The 20,765-nt window shown below is 36.8% G+C and overlaps 1 protein-coding gene across 2 annotated transcripts in view; it reads right to left on the bottom strand.

Moving 5' to 3' along the window:
- The window catches only part of LOC123548416 (uncharacterized), a 36,684-nt gene extending 16,408 nt beyond the window's left edge, over window positions 1–20,276 (bottom strand). Inside the window, exons 1-6 of one of the 2 annotated variants that reach the window (XM_053546435.1) lie at window positions 20,087–20,276; window positions 16,375–17,050; window positions 11,588–11,815; window positions 9,514–9,831; window positions 5,141–5,359; window positions 959–1,276 (exon numbers count right to left, since the gene is read on the bottom strand). In XM_053546435.1, the coding sequence (XP_053402410.1) occupies window positions 959–1,276; window positions 5,141–5,359; window positions 9,514–9,831; window positions 11,588–11,815; window positions 16,375–17,050; window positions 20,087–20,217 (1,890 nt within the window). In that variant the 5' untranslated portion in view covers window positions 20,218–20,276. The remainder of the gene's footprint in view (window positions 1–958; window positions 1,277–5,140; window positions 5,360–9,513; window positions 9,832–11,587; window positions 11,816–16,374; window positions 17,051–20,086) is intronic. The other variant, XM_053546436.1, reaches the window with a different exon arrangement.
- Between the last annotated feature and the right edge of the window lie 489 nt (window positions 20,277–20,765).

Here is a 20,765-nt window from a genome sequence, read left to right as displayed (position 1 = left end):
ATTAATCTTTTGCCGAAAAGGGGGCCAACCATTAATAAGGTAATATTGTTTTGAAAAAAAAATACGGACCTGGAAGCAGTGCACATGTCAAACTGTTCTTGATCACCTTTCTCATGGCTCATTGTCACAGGAGCAAATTTTTTTCAAAATGGCTTTTTGTCATTTTTTTCCTAAGAAAACATTATAATTGTAGTAAATTTAAGTGCATATGGCTCATGGATCCATACTGTATCCTAGGTACGTTACTGCCACCTGTGGACACACGATGGACATTGAGCGGTCACAAAAGCTCACCATGAGCCTTTGGCTCAGGTGAGCTAAAAACAAATAAAAGTTCAATGTAGGCTCTTTCAAAGTGTTGAAAGTAGATTAAACTTACAATATACTCTACTGAATTTATTTAGCTGTTGAGACTTTTGATACAGACTATAACTGGGAAAATCTCAGTCAGTGAAATACTGTCAATACAAGAGTGTTGTCCATTTTGCTTCAAATATTTTTAAAAGGTCATTTTTTAATTATCAAATATTTCTATTTTCACGTGGACAGAAGGAATAGCATAAATATATTCAGTAAATTGGTGCACTTAACTATTACTTCACACCGAGAAAAAAAACCTGTAAAGATGACTAACTTTTTAGGTACCCACTCAAATAATATTACTATTAACCAAATGGGATATATACTATCTAATTAAAATGTATGTCCTTTCAGCACATGCACAGAGCTTCTGACATTTGACATTTTGGAAGAATACGCTTTTCCTTGTGCCTTATAAGCATCCGTATAACTTGTCCGAACCACAACGATTTGCACACCAGTACAAATATGGGCAGTATATGATGTCATTAGAAAGTTCTTTTAAAATCTTATGGGATGAGTTGATGTCGGATCGATTACCAACTGAGGCTGTACTTTTATTTCATGTTATAACATTGTATATTATCATCCCTTTTACCTTTGTATTTCCTTCATCAATGGGTATGTCCTTTTGCATCGGCCGTATGTAGCACATGGCCTGACCCAGACTACTTTCATCTGCCAGGTATGCAGCTGTGAATCCACCAGCAGGCTTTTTCATAACCTCCAGTTGTGATCTACTGTCTAAGGTGGTTCTTAGCAGCTCAAACCCACAACAGTCCTTCAATTTGGGAAAAACATCTTCCAGTTTTGACTTGAAACTTTCAGGGTATGCATCTTTTAAAAAAGTTATTTTCCTCTCCCCAAGTCCGGCCTCAAATAAAACTTGCCTGTAGTCCTTTGTTGGAGCCATCTTCTACAAAACAAAATTGGACATTTTCTATAGGACAACATTATTTACAACACGGGACTCCAGAAAACAAGTGTGCTGAATCACATGTTCTGCTCACTCACATTTTAATCAAATTTTTAATTAAAAACAGGAGGGCCAAGATGGCCCTAGGTCGCTCACCCGAGTAACAATCTATAACAGTGTAAACATGTTTTACCTAGTGATTTTATGGAGACAAATATTCTGACCAATTTTCATTAAGATTTCACAAAAAAACTTGGCCTCTAGAGTGTAAACAAGCATTTTCTTTGACTTGACCTAGTTACTTATTTTTCTGCCCCAAATGACCAAGATTCGAACTTATCCATAATTTCATGAAAACAAAGCTCTGACAAAGTTATGGGAAGATTAGAGCAAAAAGTGGCCTTTAGTGTGTATACAAGCTTTTCCTATGATTTGACCTAGTGATCTAGTTTTTGACCCCATGTGACCCAGATTTAAAATCATCCAAGACATCATGATAAACATTTTGACCAAGTTTTATGAAGATAGAATCAAAACTGCGCCCCATAGGGTGTAAACAAGCTTATTCTTTGATTTGACCTGGTGACCTTGTTTTTGACCCCACTTAACCCATATAAAAATCAATGCAAATTTCAAGCCAACAAACATTCTGACCAAGTTTCATGCATATCAAATTAAAAATGCAGCCCCTATTGCATGCATAATGTTTTTCTTTGATTTTAACAGGTGACCTAGTTTTTGACCCCAGATGATCCAGATTTGAACTTAGGCTAAAGATCATCAAGATCAACATTTTGGCCAAGTTTCATGAAGATAGGATCATAAATGTGGCCTCTGGAGTATCATCTAGCTTTTCCTTTGATTTAACTTGATGACCTAGTTTTTAATCCCACATGACCCAAATTCGTTCTTGACCTAGATGTCACTATGACAAACATACTGACCAATTCTCATGAGTTTCAAACTTCAACTATGGACTCTAGAGTGTTAACAATATTTTCATTAATTTTGATCTGGCCTACTGACCTAGTTTTTGATCCCACATGTCCCAGATTCAAAGCTGACCTAGAGATCATTAAGACAAATATTCTGACCAAGTTTCATAAAGATTGAGTCACAACTGTGGCCTCTAGAGTGTTCACAAGTTTTTCCTTTGATTTGACCAGGTGACATAGTTTTTGACCCTATATAACCTAGATTTAAACTTGACCTAGAAGTCATCAAGACAAACATTCTTACTGATTTTCATGAGTTTCGAAGTTAAATTGTGGTCTCTAGAATATTAATAAGATTTTCCTTTGATCTGGCCTAGTGACCTAGTTTTTGACCCCACATGACCCAGTTTCATTCTTGACCTAGAGATCATCAAGACAAACATTCTGACCAAGTTTCATAAAAATTGAGTCACAACTGTGGCCTCCAGAGTGTTCACAAGCTTTTCCTATGATCTGGCCTACAGACCCAGTTTTTGACTTTTGACCCCACATAATCCAGTTTTGAACTTGACCTAGAGATCATAAAGACAAGCATTCTGACCAAGTTTAATAAAGATTGGGTCACAACTGTGGCTCTAGAGTGTTCACAAGGCAAATATTGACAGATGACAGACGCCGGACAATGACCGGTCACAATACCTCACCTTGAGCACTTCGTGCTCAGGTGAGCTAAAAATGCTACAATACTATTAATAATACAAATAGATAAATACCAAGCAGTTTTTAAAATATAGCCTTGAAAATATTTATATGCAAATGTGATGCTGATGCCCAGATAAGAAGAAACATCTGGTTAAAACACCTGTGTAAGTAACAAGAGCTTGACTGTTTGAAGCCCTTCCACCTAACGCATGCTTACATGCAAAAGTTTTAGCAATTTTTTTAACATGAGAAAGGGGCATAACTTTGCTAAAATGTAAACCAGATTCATGACATTTGCCAGGTGATGTAATCCCATGATGCCAAAGAGAGGGTCTGAAATCTTTTGGTCAAGTAATTCTTGAAAAAAAAAAAACATGCTTACATGCAAACTTGTCACAAATTTTTTTATGTTAAAAGAAGCATAATTTTGATCAAATAAAAGCTAGAGTTATGTAAATTGTCCTGTGGGGTCAAATTGTGATGTCAAATATATATGTGAAGTTTGAAAGTATTTGGCCTAGTAGTTTTAGAAAACATGCAAAACCTTTAACGATGTGGAGGCAAACAAAGGGTGACAACTAAAGTTCAACTATTTGAAAAATTTCAAAAAGTCGAACTATTAAACAAGAGATCACAGAGTGAACTTTGCGCCCACCACTGAGCCATTTTTTAATGTTCCAAATTTCAAGACTAGCTCAAGATCAAAATCAAGGTCAAAGTTCATTTCAGTACACAAAACTGTACATGTGGTCCATGCATGTGGTCCAATTTGAAAGCTGTAGCTTGAGAAATGTGAAAGTAGGTCACTAGATCAATTTCAAGGTCAAAGTTCATTTCGGTACACAAAACTATGCATGTGCTTCAAATCTGAAGGCTGTAGCTTGAGAAATGTCAAAGTAGGTACTAGGTAAAAATCAAGGTCAAATTTCAATTCAGAACACAAAACTATGCATGTGGTCCAAATCTGAAGCCTGTAGCTTCAGAAATGTGAATGCAGGTAACTAGGTCAATCTCAATGTCAAAGTTCATTTCGATACACAAAATTATGCACGTGGTCCAAATTTGAAGGCTGTAGCTTGAGAAATGTGGAAGTAGGTCACTAGATCAAAATCAAGGTCACAAAACTATGCATGTGGTCCAAATTCGAAGCCTGTACTTTCAAAAATGTGAAAGTAGGTCACTAGGTCAATGTCAAGGTCAAAGTTTGTTTCGGTACACAAACCTATGCATGTGGTCCAAATTTGAAGGCTGTAGCTACAGAAATGTGAAAGTAGGTCACTAGGTCAAGATCAAGGTCAACTCATGTCAAGGTTCATTTTGCCAATCAAAACTATACATGTGGTCCAAATTTGAATGTTGTAGGTTATGGACAAGAAGATTTTAAAAGTTTTTCCCTATATAAGTCTATATGAACCATGTGATCCCCAAGACGGGGTCAAATTTGACCCTGCAGGGATAATTTGAACAAACTTGGTAGAGAACCACTAGATGACGCTACATTACAAATATAAAAGCCCTAGGCCTTGTGGTTTGGACAAGAAGATTTTCAAAGTTTTTCCCTATATAAGTCTATGTAAACCATGTGACCCCCAGGGTGGGGCCATATTTGACCCTAGGGGAATAATTTGAACAATCTTGGTAGAGGACCACTAGATGATGTCACAAACAAAATATCAAAGCCCTAGGCCCTGTGGTTTTGGACAAGAAGTTTTTCAAAGTTTTCCCTCATGTGACCCCCGGGGCGGGGCCATATTTGACCCCAGGGAAATAATTTGAACAATCTTGGTAGAGGACCACTAGATGATGTTACACACCAAATATCAAAGCCCTAGGCCCTGTGGTTTTGGACAAGAAGATTTTCAAACTTTTTCCCTATATAAATCTATGTAAATTATAAAAATAAACAAAGGGCAATAACTCACTCAAAAATTGTTGAACCAGTCTGATTTTCAAAGGGGACACAACTAGGGTACCAATACATCATTCTGACAAAGTTTGGTCAAAATGCCCCCAGTAGTTTCTGAGGAGATGCGATAATGAGAAATTGTTAACGGACGGACGGAAGGACGATGGACCACAGACGCAGAGTGATTTGAATAGCTAAATTGCTAAAAATCTGGTTAAAATTGGCATTTTCATGAATTTGACCGTTTTATCTTAAACATTGAAGAATATATTACAACTTGGTGGCCAGATCTTTTGGCTAATCCACCATAAATAATGTTACCCGTGTTGAGTTGGCCAACAAACAGAACCTGTGCTTCCAGTACAACATTGGTTCCTCCCTTGTATTGTACAATCTATCTTTATTTGCTGACATGTAGGATGACTGTTTGTATGGAACAGGAAAAGTCACCAGTGGAGTACTACATGTTGTAGCAGTCATGTATTCAATTTCCATAGCCTCAGCAGCCTCAGGTTCTATTTGGGTACCGGTATTCACTGTCTGAAAATAAGAGCTAGTAGAAGACAAAAGGCCCAACATGATGCATTCAGTAACTGCACAAGGAACAGAAATAATTTGGTCACTGTGCACTGGACATTTGAAGTACTGACCTGTAATCAACAAGAGCTGGTAGAACACGAAATGCCCCCCTTGATGGATTCAGTAACTGCACAAGAACAGAAATTATTTGGTCACTGTGTACTGGACATTTGACATACTGGCCTCAAATAAATAAAGATGGGTCATTTACCAGTCATAAGATGTCATCTTAAACCAAAACATTCTCTAGTTATTTTGCAAAAAAAGTTCTACTGTTCTGTGTCAATGTGACCTTGACCTACTGACCTCAAAATCAATAGGGGTCACCTGCTGGTCAGAATCAACCTCAATATCGAGTTTCATGATCCTAGGCCCTAGGGTTCTCAACTTGTCATTCGGAAACGGTTTAAATGTTTCAGGTCACTGTGACCATGACCTCTGGCCCACTGATTTCAAATTCAATAGAGGTCATCTGCTGGTCATGATCAACCACCTATCCACTTTCATGATCCTAGGCCCAAGCGTTCTTGAGTTATCATCCAGAAGCCTTTTAATTGTTCTGGGTCATCTGCTGGTCATAACCAACCTACCTATTAACTTTCATGATCCTATTTACACCCAAGCATTTTTGAGTTATCCTCCGGAAACCATTTATCTGTTCTGGGTCACTGTGACCTTGACCTTTGACCTACTGACCTCAAAATCAATAGAGAACATGTGCTGGTCATGACCAACCTCCATATCAACTTTCATGATACTAAGCCCAAGTGTTCTTGAGATATCATCCGGAAACCAATTGGTCTACATACCGACTGACAGACCGACAGACGTCTACAAAACAATATACCCTTTCTACTTCAAAGGGGGGCATAATAATTAAGGGCCATTTACCAGTCATAAGTGAACTCCGTATCAAATGTGATCTTAGACAAAAGCGTTCTCTAGTTATTTGGCAAAAAAAAAAAGTTCTACTGTTCTTGGACAATGTGACCATGACTTTTGACCTACTGATCTCAAAATGAAAAGGTCATGATCAATCTCCCTATTACGTTTCTGTTTCGGGTCACGCACAAACCCTCGAAATCCCTTGAGCTTAAATATAATGTAAATCACACATGATGGGTCAAACGGAAAATTGTCTGCCACAAATCTTTTCATTATGCAAACAATTGGTAGCTCTATTATTGTGTTACAGCTTTAATTGGTGTGAGTAGTTTTAGCACGTATGGGTCAAACAAATTCAATCAGATGATTTTTGTTCACTTTATGTTTTAAGTAATGAATTGTATGACTTGTGTCAAACAAAATCTGAGCAAAGAATGTCTGTATTTTACTTTAAAAAGTGCTGATTGCTTATAAATTTCACATTTCCAATGTTGAAATATGCAAGTCAAATAACTGTCAAGGTCTCAGCAATGGACAGATAGTTGATTTGGCTACCAAAAAACAAGGAATTAAAAGAAAATTAGACCCAAACGCTCTTCAGACAAAATAAAATGCTTTAATGGAATGTGAAAGGAGAACAGAAATCAACAAGAGCGCCGCCAAGCGGGGCAATATATGCCCAAAAGGTTACATCAGAGGATGGGAGCAAAATTTGAAGAACTTTACTGTTGAAGCCCAAAGGACAGGAACAACAAAAAGAAGAAATTCCAAAAAAATTCTAAGTCCACAAAAACATTCTTAAAAAAAGTTTCAAAATAAGCTATTTATAGTAACAAAAAAGGGAGGTAATACAAAAAAAGTTATTGTAAGAGAACAAAAAAGGGATCTGCCAAATAAAAACGAGCACTGCAATGCAGAACAATATGCACAAAGCAAAGTCATAAATGAATTTTGCCCCCGAAGTGTGACCTTGACCTTGAAGCGAGTCATCCAAAACATGCGCTCTGCATGTCGCCTCAGTGTGGTGAATGGATCTGCCAAATAAAAACAAGAGCACTGCAATGCAGAGCAATATACACAAAGCAAAGTCAAATATGACCTTTGACCCCTAAGTTTGAACCTGACATTGAAGCAAGTCATCCAAAACATGCGCTCTACACGTCACCTCAGTATGGTGAATATTTGTGCCAAGTTTCTTTGAAATCCTTCAAGCAGTTCAAGAGTTACAGAGCGGACACAGCAAAGTCATATATGACCTTACACTCCGAAGTGTGACCTTGACCTTGAAGCTAGTCATCCGAAACAAGCGCTCTGCACGTCGTCTCAGTGTGGTGAACATCTGTGCCAAGTTTCTTTGAAATCCTTGAAGCAGTTCAAGAGTTACAGAGCGGACACGAAACACACTCATATGACCTTTGACCCCTGTGACCTTGACTTTGAAGCTAGTCATCCGAAACAAGCGCTCTGCACATCGTCTCCGTGTGGTGAACACTTGTGTCAAGTTTCTTTGAAATCCTTCAAGGGGTTCAAGAGTTACAGAGCGGACACAAAATTGCTAACGGACGGACAGACGAACACCAGGGCTATAACATAATATGTTCCTTCGGGCGTATAAAAACAGAGATTGCCAAAATGTTTGCCATACCGAAAAATACTCTCTTGGGCTAAATAAAACTTTACATGAGCTCTGTTTATAAACAAAGATGGCCACCATAGTGATGGCTCAAACTACCGATCTCTCAAACTCGCTTTCACAGACCCTCTGAGTTCGTGCAAATGAGAGTCGACTGTAGTTTCAAAATCCCTTCATGAATGGCAGAGTTATGAATCAGATATGAAACAGATCTTGTTAACCTTCGACCTCTAAGGGTGATCTTGACCTTAAAGCTAGAGTCTTGGCCTTGTGCATGACACGTCATCTCATTATGTTGAATTTTTATGCCAAGTTATTTCAAAGTCCCTTTATGGATGGCATAGTTCAGTCCAAACAGCTCTACCTGTTTTTCGAAAAGCTGAGCTAAAAGGGCCATAATTTACATTAAATTCAACCAAGAGTTATCTTACTTAATAATGTCAGCAGGTCTGATGACTTGGGTTTCAATCCAATACACAAGATAACTCTTACACGCAGAACTATAACCAAGGTGTGATGCCAATGTTGACATTTGGGTGAGAAGAAATGCTCTATTTTCTGAATTATTGAGCTCTAAATTAACTAGAGCTGTTTTTGAGAAAAGTGTATGTCTCCCACAACTGCCTTATCATCTAAATAGTATGTCAGTCTTTATATATTGTTCACTCACTACAAATATACCTTTGAAGAGTAAAAAACCTAATTTTGGGTAATTCAAGTGCCATAATTCTAAAAGTGCCCGGAGTGATTTGGCTAGTAACTGACTTGGCCAAGGACTTATTGGCAAACGCATTTTGTTCAAGTTTGATGAAGATCAAATGAGAACTGTTCGACTTAGAGCATGGACAAGAGCAAAAAGGTCGATTTTCGGTAATTCAAGGGCCATAATTCCAAAGTGCCTAGGCCGATTTGGCTAGTTATTAAGACTTATGGTCAAACACATATAAGTTTGGTGAAGATCAGGTGAGAAATGTTTGACTAGTGCAAACAAGAGTGAAAAGGCCGATTTTCGGCAATTCAAGGCCCATAATTCTGAAAAGCCTGGGCCGATTTGGCTATTTATCAAACTTGGCTGAGGACTTATGGTCAAACACGTTTTCTTTAAGTTTGGTGAAGATCAGATGAGAATGTTCGACTTAGAGCGCAGACAGGAGTAAAAAGGCCAATTTTCAGTAATTCAAGGGCCATAATTCTAAAGTGCCTGGACCGATTTGGCTAGTTATCGATCTTGGCTGTGGGCTTATTGGCAAACATATTTTGTTCAAGTTTGGTGAAGATCGGATGAGAACTGTTCGACTTAAAGAGTGCGGACAAGATTTGTGACAGACGGACACACACATAGACAGACAGGACTGAGGAGTAAATCAATATGTCTACCACCACACAGTGGTGTGGGAGACATAATTATGTACATTTACCATGGAAACACACACTTCTTCTATGGTGAGTCTTAAAGGTATTTCTGATATGCAAACAACATTGTACAATATGATGATTTCTTAAAAAATTTGAGTAATAATTTTGTAATTAATTTGTCAATGTTTCTCTGTTTACACTTAGACGTTAATATAACATTGTATATTATTATCCTTTATACCTGTTTTCTTCCTTCATCAATGGGTATGTCTTTTTGCATTGGGCGTATGTAGCACACAGCCTTGCCCAGATTACTTTCATTTGCCAGGTATGCAGCTGTGAATCCACCAGCAGGCATTTTCATAACCTCCAGCAGTAATCTACTGTCTAAGGTGGTTCTTAGCAGCTCAAACCCAGAACAGTCCTTTAACTTAGGAAAAGCATTTTCCAGATTTGACTTGAAACTTTCAGGGTATGCATCTTTTAAAAAAGTTATCGTCCTCTCCCCAAGTCCGGCCTCATATAAAACCTGTTTGTAGTCCCTGTTGGGAACTATTTCCTACAAAACAAATTGGACATTTTCTATAGAACAACATAATTTGCAACAAGGGACTCCAAAAGACATGAGTGCTGAATCATAAGTCCTGCTCACTCACATTTTAATCAATTTTTTTATTTAAAAAAAAAATGCTACAATTCTATGAATAATACATATAGATAAACACCAAGCAGGATCTGATATTGAAAGTATTTATATGCAAAATCTTAAATCTATGTGCAAAACTGAAAAATCCAATGGCATAACTTTGCTAAAATGTAAGCCAGATTTATGAAATTTGCTATTTGGTCAAGTAATTCTTGAAAAAAATCATGCTTACATGCAAAACTGTCACAAAATTTTTATGCTGAAAGAGGCATAACTTTGATGAAATGAAAGCTAGTTATGTAGCTTGTCAAATTGTGATGTCAAATAATCATATTATTATGTGAAGTAAGAAAACATTAGGCCTAGTAGGTTTAGAAAAACCTGCTGACATGAAAAACTTTTATGAAGCGGAGGTAAACTAAAGGGTGACAACAAAAGGTTGAGCTATTATACAAGAGATCATAGTGATCTTGGCACCTACCATTGAGCCAGTTTTGAATGTTCCAAATTTCAAGACTAGATCAAAATCCTAAAAGTAGGTAACCATGTCAGAATCCAGGTCATCACAGTCCTTGGATCCAGCTGAGAAATGTGAAAGTAGGTACTAGGTAAAAATCAAGGTCAAATTTTAATTCAGAACACAAAACTATGCATGTGGTCCAAATTTTGAAGCCTGTACCTTGAGAAATGTGGAAGTAGGTCACTAGGTCAAGATCAAGGTCAACTCATGTCTAAGGTACCAATACATCATCCTGACAAAGTTTGGTCGAAACCCCCCAAGTAGTTTCTGAGGAGATGCGATAACGAGAAATCGTTAACGGACGGACGGACGGAAGACGGACGCAATGATCTGAATAGCCCATTATCTGATGATGGTGGGCTAAAAATACCTGGTCAAAATTTGCGTTTTCATGAAATTGACTGTTTCATCTTAAAGTGGAATTATGCACATTTTTCAAGGAAAATCCAGCTGAAATAGATGTGTGTGTAAAAAGGGTGGAAGAAATTATAGCTTTTAACCCAATATCCTGTTTTCTCATATTCTCGGGGGCCTAAGGGGTTGTTTTTATTCCCAATAACAGATTAAACCATTTCATAAACAGCATTTGGGTGTTATTTTGTAGAAAATTCACTTGTCTTTCAGATGGAGTCATAAAACAATACTGAAATTATCCCATTTAATTATTTTGTTTCTGTATTTGATACCATCCTCACCCGCAGAAATGGACCAAGAGTTTCTCGTATTCCCGTGGATTTAGATTTGACTTTTCATCACAAATAAGTTGTAGAATTTAAAACATTAAAATTACCATTGTGTTATAAAAAGATATACATGTATTCTGTAGTAAATTATGCAAGAAATATTACAATTAATTGCATAATCAATAATTTATGGCAAATAAGCTAACACCACCAGAAAAAAAATAAGGATTTTTTTGAAAAATTTAGTAAAATGCTGATAGTTTCGTCAATATGCATTCAAATCACTTGAAATTTTCAGTGTGTCAGTTTTGAACCATTCCTGTCTAGAAAATAACAAACATTAAATCATTTGACAACTTGAAGGCAAAAAACGAGAATATGAAAAACCCTGAGAATACGAGAAACAGGGATATACAAAACTCTTGAAGGTAAGATCTTTTGGCGAATCCACCATGAATAATGTTACCTGTGTTGACTTGGCCAACAAACAGAACCTATGCATCCAGTATAACACTGGTTCCCTCCTGGAATAGTACAATCTGTCTGTATTTGCTGACCTACTGCATGGAGCAGGCAAAGTCGCAAGTGGAGTGCTACATGTTGTAGCAGTCATGTTTTCAATTTCAACAGCCTTCGCAGCCTCCTGGATAAAATATCCACAATTTATTTGTGTACCAGTACCGGTACTCACCATCTGAAAAAAGCAACAAATAATCTGTAAACAAGAGGGCCATGATGGCCCTATACATGGCTGACCTCAGATTAATTGCTTGCTTGAACAAATTTCTTTGCTAAAGCCTTGAAAACAAACAAGAGCTGTCAGTGGACAGCACGCTTGACTATTCTCAGTGCTTGATAGTATAATATAAGCAATGAGTAAAACTTTAACATTACAATAACTGAATAAGCATATTCTAAGTCGAAAAGGGGCCATAATTCAGTCAAAATGTTTGATAGAGCTGCCTCCTCCTTTTTGCAGACTGGGGTCATGATGGTAAACAAGTATGCAAAATATGAAAGCAATAACTCAATTGACTTTGAAAATATTTGGGGTGGTACGCAAACTTTAACATTTATTCTAAGTCGAAAAGGGGCCATAATTCAGTCAAAATGCTTGATAGAGCTGCCTCCTCCTTTTTACAGACAGGGGTCATGATGGTAAACAAGTATGCAAAATATGAAAGCAATATCTCAATGGATTTTGAAAATATTTGGGGTGGTACGCAAACTTTAACATTTATTCTAAGTCGAAAAGGGGCCATAATTCAGTCAAAATGCTTGACAGAGTTGCTTCCACCTTTTTACAGACTGGGGTCATGATGGTAAACAAGTATGCAAAATATAAAGCAATATCTCAATGGACTTTGAAAATATTTGGGGTGGTACGCAATCTTTAACATTTATTCTAAGTCGAAAAGGGGCCATCATTCAGTCAAAATGCTTGATAGAGTTGCCTCCTCCTTTTTACAGACTGGGGTCATGATGGTAAACAAGTATGCAAAATATGAAAGCAATATCTCAATGGATTTTGAAAATATTTTGGGTGGTACACAAACTTTAACATTTATTCTAAGTCGAAAAGGGGCCATAATTCAGTCAAAATGCTTGACAGAGTTGCCTCCACCTTTTTACAGACTGGGGTCATGATGGTAAACAAGTATGCAAAATATAAAGCAATATCTCAATGGACTTTGAAAATATTTGGGGCGGTACGCAAACTTTAACATTTATTCTAAGTTGAAAAGGGGCCATAATTCAGTCAAAATGCCTGATAGAGTTGCCTCCATCTTTTTACAGACTGGGGTCACGATGGTAAACAAGTATGCAAAATATGAAAGCAATATCTCAATGGACTTTGAAAATATTTGGGGTGGTATGCAAACTTTAACATTTGTGTGACGCTCACGCTTACGCTAACGTTCATGCCGACGCCGGGGCGAGTAGGATAGCTCCCCTATTCTTTGAATAGTTGAGCTAAAAACTAGGTGAGTAGGTCATGATATTAAAAGATTTTTCAAGATAACTACTGAAACCTGTCCAAATCTCTTTGCTTCGAAAAAACAAGAAAGTAGGTCAGTAGTCAGGGTGTAGAACATTAAAAATGAGTATAGAAATCTGTATCAAACATTTTAAACATGGTCCAAATTTATATGCTGTACCTTCAAAAACAAGAAAGTAGGTCAGTAGGTTATGGTCAAGACTTTTCAACCTGTATCAAAAATTATACATGTGGTCCAAATTACTATGCTGTAACTTCAAAAACAAACAAGAGCTGTCACAGGTGACAGCGCACTGGACTATTTCGATGTTGGATAGTGAAACTGGGTACATCTGAAACTGGAGCTGTCACTGGAGTTTTTAATGACTCCAATGGTAGATGAAGATATTGCACAATAGTTTAAGTCTGTTCAAAAATGTAAAGTAATAAGAGAGGTAAAGATAAAGTGTATCAAAACACTATATTAGTATAAATCTAAGCAAAAAGGGGGCATGATTCAGCAGGTGCAAGAATTATGCACCTTGTGTCATATGATGTGGGTGATGATGTGGGACAACTACTCTAAGTTTAAATCAAATGCATTTTGTAATAACTGAGATAGAGTGAAAATGCATCAAAATTAACTGTAAATTCTAAGTAAAAGAGGGCATAATTTATGAAAAATTGGTGCCAGAGTTATGAACCTTGTGTTATATGATGTGGGTGATAAGGTGGAAACTATTTTCAGTTTGAATCAAATCCATTTAGTAATAACTGAGATCGAGTGAAAGTGTATCAACAAGAGCACCGCCTTGCGGATGCTGACGCTCATCTGATTTTTTTTGTGTAATAGAAATATTGTCCTACCCATGATTTTCTAAGTCTAAAAAGGGCCATCATTCTTGCAAAAAGCAGGATAGAGTTATGTTTCTTGATTTACAGTGTCCACTTATGATGGTGAAAAACTGTTGCAAGTTTTAAAGCAATAGCTTTGATAGTTTATGAGAAAAGTTGACTTAAACATAATACTCAACCAAGAAAATGATTTTCTAAGTCCAAAAGGGGCAATAATTATTGCAAAAATCAGGATGAAGTTACGCTGCTTGCTGTACAGGGTCAGCTTATGATGGTGAACAAGTGTTGCAAGTTTCAAAGCAATAGCTTTGATAGTTTAAGAGAAAAAGTTGACCTAAACATAAAACTTAACCAAGAAATCTGATATTTTCTAAGTACAAAAGGGGCCATAAATCTTGCAAAAAGCAGGATGGAGTTATGTTTCTTGCTGTACAGGGTCAACTTATGATGGTGAACAAGTGTTGCAAGTTTTAAATCAATAGCTTTGATAGTTTAGGATAAAAGCTGACCTAAACATAAAACTTAACCAAGAAAACTGATTTTCTAAGTCCAAAAGGGGCAATAAATCTTGCAAAAAGCAAGATGGAGTTATGTTTCTTGCTGTACAGGGTCAGCTTATGATGGTGAACAAGTATTCCAAGTTTCAAAGCAATAGCTTTGACAGTTTGGGAGAAAAGTTGACCTAAACATAAAACTTAACCAAGAAATCTGATATTTTCTAAGTACAAAAGGGGCCATAAATCTTGCAAAAAGCAAGATGGAGTTATGTTTCTTGCTATACAGGGTCAGCTTATGATGGTGAACAAGTATTCCAAGTTTCAAAGCAATAGCTTTGATAGTTTAGGAGAAAAGCTGACCTAAACATAAAACTTAACCAGGCAACGCCGACGCCGACGCCGACGCCGACAACCGCTCAAGTGATGACAATAACTCATCATTTTTTTTCAAAAAATCAGATGAGCTAAAAAGGGGTCATGATTTAAACTATTCAAGATGAGTATTGAAATCTAGTTTCAGAAAAAAACTTTTTTGAAGGTTTTTGCTATATAAGTCAATGTAACAAGAGCTGTCACAGGAGACAGCTTGCTCGACTATTAAAATTCGTAGCAAAAAGGGGGCATAATTTATATTATATTGGTGCAAGACAGTTTAGACTTAGAATGATGGTCCTTGTGTCAAATGATGTGGATGGTGATGTGGAACAGTTACTTTAAGTTTAAAACAATCCATTTAGTAAAAACTAAGGTAGAGTGAAAGTGTACGGTAACTTTAACCTGAAATTCTATGAAATATAGGTGCCAGGGTTATCTTGTGCCATATGATGTGGATGATGATGAGGGATTACTATTTTAAGTTTGAAGCAAATATATCAAGTAATAAGAAAGATAAAAGAAAGTACATCAAAACATAAACCAAAGAGGGGACGTGGAAAGATGCCGACGCCGGGTCAAGCAGAATACCTCTCCATACTTTGTATAGTCAATATAAATAATTAGACATAAAACTCTCAAGAATGCACAATGTCATGTCTGCTAAATGCTGATCAAACCTGGCCCTGATGTTCTGCTCATAAACACTGTGACCACGTCTGGTGAACATTGAACAAGAACACAAGAATTGTTCTAGCCAGGCAGTGGGTACTTTCAATTTTTGCTACTTTGAATTATTCAAGAACCATAACTCTAGAGAGACTTAATAGATACTGTTGTTTATTAGATATGGCAGAGGTATGCCCATAAACATTGTGACCAAGTTTGGTTAACATTGGATAGAACTGCTTAGTTAGAAAAATTTAATGGACAAGTTTTGCAGACACCTCCATCCACCACCACAGCAGGTGATCCCATTATACATCCTTTCAATGGTGTACAAAAAAAGAACAGTTTATTTTAACAAATGTCCATTGCTAGTCACGTAATTATTATTGCAACTTTACAACCACAGTTTATATATTTAGTTACTATATTTCTTTTCACAATTTTGTAGTACTGCCTGTAATTTTTTCACAATTTTTCCAAATGCCACACTATTTTTCACAAAATGACCAGGCCCAGGCTCTTTCACAACTTTAGCTAAAAAAGCCCTGAAGAGAAATCTCCATGCATGCCGTCTCAAGAATGTATAGTCTCAGTTTATTTACTGCAAGGCAGACCAATTTCACAGACTGACATTAACAGTATGTCAGATGACCTGTGCAAAATTTATCACAATATCACGACCTGCTTACAATTAGTTAGACTACAAAAGGGAAACATCAATGAATTCATTACATCTCTACTAAAATAGAAGGTTTTTTTCAAACTAAAATTTTAAACCCACGAAATTAAACGAGTCTACCTTATGTTCTTTCAGTTGGTTTTGTTCTAGGAAGCCAAAGGCTCTTCTTAAGACATTTTGAACTGAAATGTTTAGTTACCTACCTTTGCTGATTTGCCAACCTGCTCCTGACCCTCTCTTTGTTTATTTATTGTAAACACATTAGGTATTTGGTTACCAACAAAGTGTGCCGAGCACACATAAGCATTAGCCCAGTCTGTAATGAAATTTGGGTCATGGATTTTAATCTGTTTAATCCAAGCATTTCTTAGTTTATCATCTGCTGGAAACCGATGTAATGTAATACTCTGTCCATCGATAATTTTTTCTCTGTAATTTCTACAAATACAGCCGTAATGTCTCCTTGGTCCTAACCTCATTTCTTCATTTTCTTCAAGCGTTACAACAGATGACACTACGGGCTTATCACAAAAACTTTTAATTTCACGATCGTCTCTTTTTTCAGTGTGACCCTGACCTACAACGTTTGATATCTCACTTTCAGTATTTGGCTTTAGACTCGCTGTTTCTTTCAGCCTCTTTGGATCAGGTCCTTTAAAGTGACTCCTTCGTTTGAAATGTGCTTCTCTTTCCTCATGACCAAGTTTTAATGTTGGAAATGGATTCTGGCAAGTTGGCTCTCCTTCTATAAAATGGTCGCTACAAACTCTACTATCTTTAGAAGGCGACCACAGCCTTTTCCCATCATGGCGGCCAATCAGCTGCTTCCACTGTTCTCTTTTCTCTGGATTTTTATTTTCTGTAGGGAAGGTGTACAATCTGAAACCAAACAATGATTGCTAAAATATTTTGCTCATATTCTCTAAACTTGGTTCTGTTCTGTAAAAATCTGTATCCCTCTAAATCAAACAAGAGCACCGCCATGCAGAGCAACAGGCGCCCGAAGGTATGACCTTTGACCCCTAAGTATGACCTTGACCTTGAATCGAGCAATCCAAAACATGTGCTCTGCATGACATCTCAATGTGGTAAACATTTGTGTCAAGTTTCTTCAAAATCCTTCAAGGGGTTCAATTTTGTCTCAAGTGTCCATTCATTTTAAGCCCTTGCAAGCTATTAATCAGAAACCATTTCAAGGCTTAAGATCACTATGTCTTTGATCTTTGACCTAAAAAAACAAAAAGGTATTAAAACATGTAAAACTCATCTTTATTCTATAGACTGAGGATGAGGTAAAAGTAATCTTGAATCCTCAAGTGGTTTCTGATCAACAGCTAAGGCCATCAAACTTCACTGCATGGTCTGTTAGTGAACAAATGACCCTTTTGCTATATGGGGTCATTAGGTCAAAGGTAAAGGTCACTTTATATGGACAAGTACATGACCTTGATACTGAATACACTTGCATTTTGCAATGATGTTGAGTTTCACAGAATGAACTAATGTCTCCCATAACTCTGGTCTGACTGAGTGAAATCTCTAACAAAACATCTGGTGCACAACTTCACATGCTAAATAATATTTCTGTAATGTTTCATAATCCTTGGTCAAGTACTTATTTGGTCTTATTTTTTTGTGTGGTTTTAAATATTGGTATATATTGCAAGTGACAGGAAACAACAGTACTGATAATCCCTATAATCAGGTCTGAGACTTAGAAAAGCAACAGGAAGATTTATTTCTTCTTGTTGCTTTTTAGTAAGACCACGTTAATCCCAAGCTCAAGACAAACATAGGAGAATTCTTTGAATGTTAGACATTTTGACCCCAAGACACTTCAACCCCAAAAGTGGATTTCCTTGGTCATTTCGACTCCAAGACATTTCAACCCCGCAGAAGTATCTTTATGTTTTGATCCAGTACTACTTTGACTTAAGTTTGTTTCTGAGGGCAATTATGACTTTAAAAACACAGATTTAGGGAATATTTTTGATCAGGTATGATTATGAGCTTGTTTTTGAGGAGATTCTGTTACTGAGACAGTGAGACTGAGTTAAACCATTATTATTATTCAACTTTACAATATTATATGCACACTGTATTAGATCAATTGCGCACATCATATGGCACCATATTTATATGTGCAATAAAACATTATCAAACTAAAGTAAAACCTGAAGATGCTTTTGTAGAAAAGCGCATGTCTCTCCCAATGCATAATCGTATATAGGCAAGAAGTCAAAAGGAGACAGGAGCAAAAGTCAAAGAGACATTGATGGTTGGCTACCATAATTGGTTCATCTACATGGCATGTCCAATCATCCCACTAAGTATCAACATTCTGGGCCTAGTGTTCTAAAGTTATGTACTGGAAACAGTTTTCCATGTTCAGGCCCCTGTGACCTTGACGTTTGATGAAGTGACCCCAAAAACAATAGGGGTCATCTACTCTGTTTAAAGTCCTATCAGTCTCTAATTATTTGAAGGTTCTAAGTCAAATGGTTCTCAAGCAGATTTCTATGTTCTGTCTGCAGCGACCTTGACCTTTAATAGAGTGACCCAAATACAATAGGGGTCATCTACACTGTAAGTCCTATCATTCTATGAAGTTTCAACATTCTTGGTCAAGTGGTTCTCAAGTTACTGACTCGAAATGGCTTTAAATGTTCATGCCTCTGTGACCTTGACCTTTAATAGAGTGGCCCCAAAATCAATAGAGGTCATCTACTCTGCATGTCCAATCATTCTATGAAGTTTCAACATTCTGGTCAAATGGTTCTCAAGTTATTGATCAGAAACGGTTTTCCATGTTCAGGCCCCTGTGACCTTGACCTTTGATAAAGTGATCCAAAAACAACAGAGCCGTCTACTCCATAAGCCCTCCCATCCTATGAAATAGAGAAAAGTGGAAACTTCACAGGTCGCTCAACACGACAAAAACGAAAATGTTGCAGGCTCGGTTTGATTGAGTCTGTTCATGGACGGTAGTGGAAATGCAGGCTACTGTCCACGCCCTCTAGCCCCGGGTTGAAGTTTGAAGGTTCTAGGTCAAATGGTTCTCCAGCTATTGATCGGAAATGAAGTGTGACATCACAGATGGACGGACAGGGCAAAAACAATATGTATCCCCCTGTGTAGTCCTATAAATAAGCCATAACATGTGCAATTTTACCTTCAAACTTTATTTTTTAATGATATTTTACGTTTTTTATTTTCATCGCATGTTATGGAAATAAAAAACGTAAAATATCATTAAAAAATAAAGTTTGAAGGTAAAATTGCACATGTTATGGCTTATTTATTGGACTACCCCCCGTGGTGACAAACAGATGGACAAATACTAAAATATATTTTAATCAAGCATTATATCAGTTTTAATTTACTCAGTTATCTTAACATCGGTACTATTAAATTTCCAAACCTGTATTACCTTTAAAAAGAAAACATCAACACAATCCTGTTTTTGTCATTCTTTTACATGTTATACTAGTATATTAAAAAATCAGTTTTATTAATTATCTGTAAAAGGGATTAATATACACCACTTTTTAAATAAAAATCAATATCTTTTAACCTACCATGCACATGACAGAATCGGATCAAAAATGGGATTAGTACACCACTTTTCAAATAAATTAACATCTTTTTACATATATATACCATTCATAACTATAGGGCAAAATGTCTAAGGAGTTGGGGTTGAAATGTCTTGGCATCGAAATTCTTCAAATTGAGCCTGAGGCCTGGTTTTGTACTCTGAAATGGGTCTACATATGTGTTCCAGCGCTGTGAACAATGCCCCATGTTTTCTGGGATACATATAGTCATAAAATTTAGTCGCGTTGGACCTCAGACTTAAAATTGATATAATTGGGACGAGTTGGCTAAGGGACGAGTCCGCCAGATTATACCAACCTAAATGGCGGGTCGCAACGGCATTCCCTTTCCTTGTGTAAACAGCCGCATTTTTCGCATAACTGATTTTTCCATTTATTAAGCCAGTATGAACCATTTGAACATTTCTTTACTGCACATGTAAATGCCATGTTTTATTTTTACTCGCATTTCAGGAACGACAACATAGGTGTTTATTTAAAAGGCCACAATATATTTAATTGCAGAAAAGAATCCCAGGGGATCGGCTAGTCTAACGTGTTTACGCTGATCTGACTACCAATACAGATATTGTCGGATAAACGCGTGGAAGAGTCTAGGGATCGACTCGTGCATATATAGGTCCAGGCCCTAACCTATAAGGTTCGGCTTTAGTATGTTACACTGATCTGTCTTAGCGGACATACAGAGTCGTTAATATGTAATAATATGAAATTAGGTGCTACCTAAAGGCAGAGCTCCCTTGAAAAATCACAAGTGCCCCTTAAAAATTAAAGGAGTAGTGTTGGAATTGTCTGGAATTATGGATTCGTTTAGGAAGTTTATGTTCTATTTAAATTAGATCTATTAAAATAATAAGTATTGATTAATGATAATTCATGATTTCTGAATGTATGTTTTAGACTGCATCAAATTTAATTCTTGACATGTGAAATACTCGAAAGATATTCTGTATATAATTAAAAGAAAGTTTGATATA

The sequence above is a fragment of the Mercenaria mercenaria genome, chromosome 6 (assembly GCF_021730395.1).
Source record: "Mercenaria mercenaria strain notata chromosome 6, MADL_Memer_1, whole genome shotgun sequence".
Lineage (NCBI taxonomy): Eukaryota > Metazoa > Mollusca > Bivalvia > Venerida > Veneridae > Mercenaria > Mercenaria mercenaria.
Note: the sequence above shows the minus strand (reverse complement) of the source record. Positions and strands in the feature narration are given on the sequence as shown.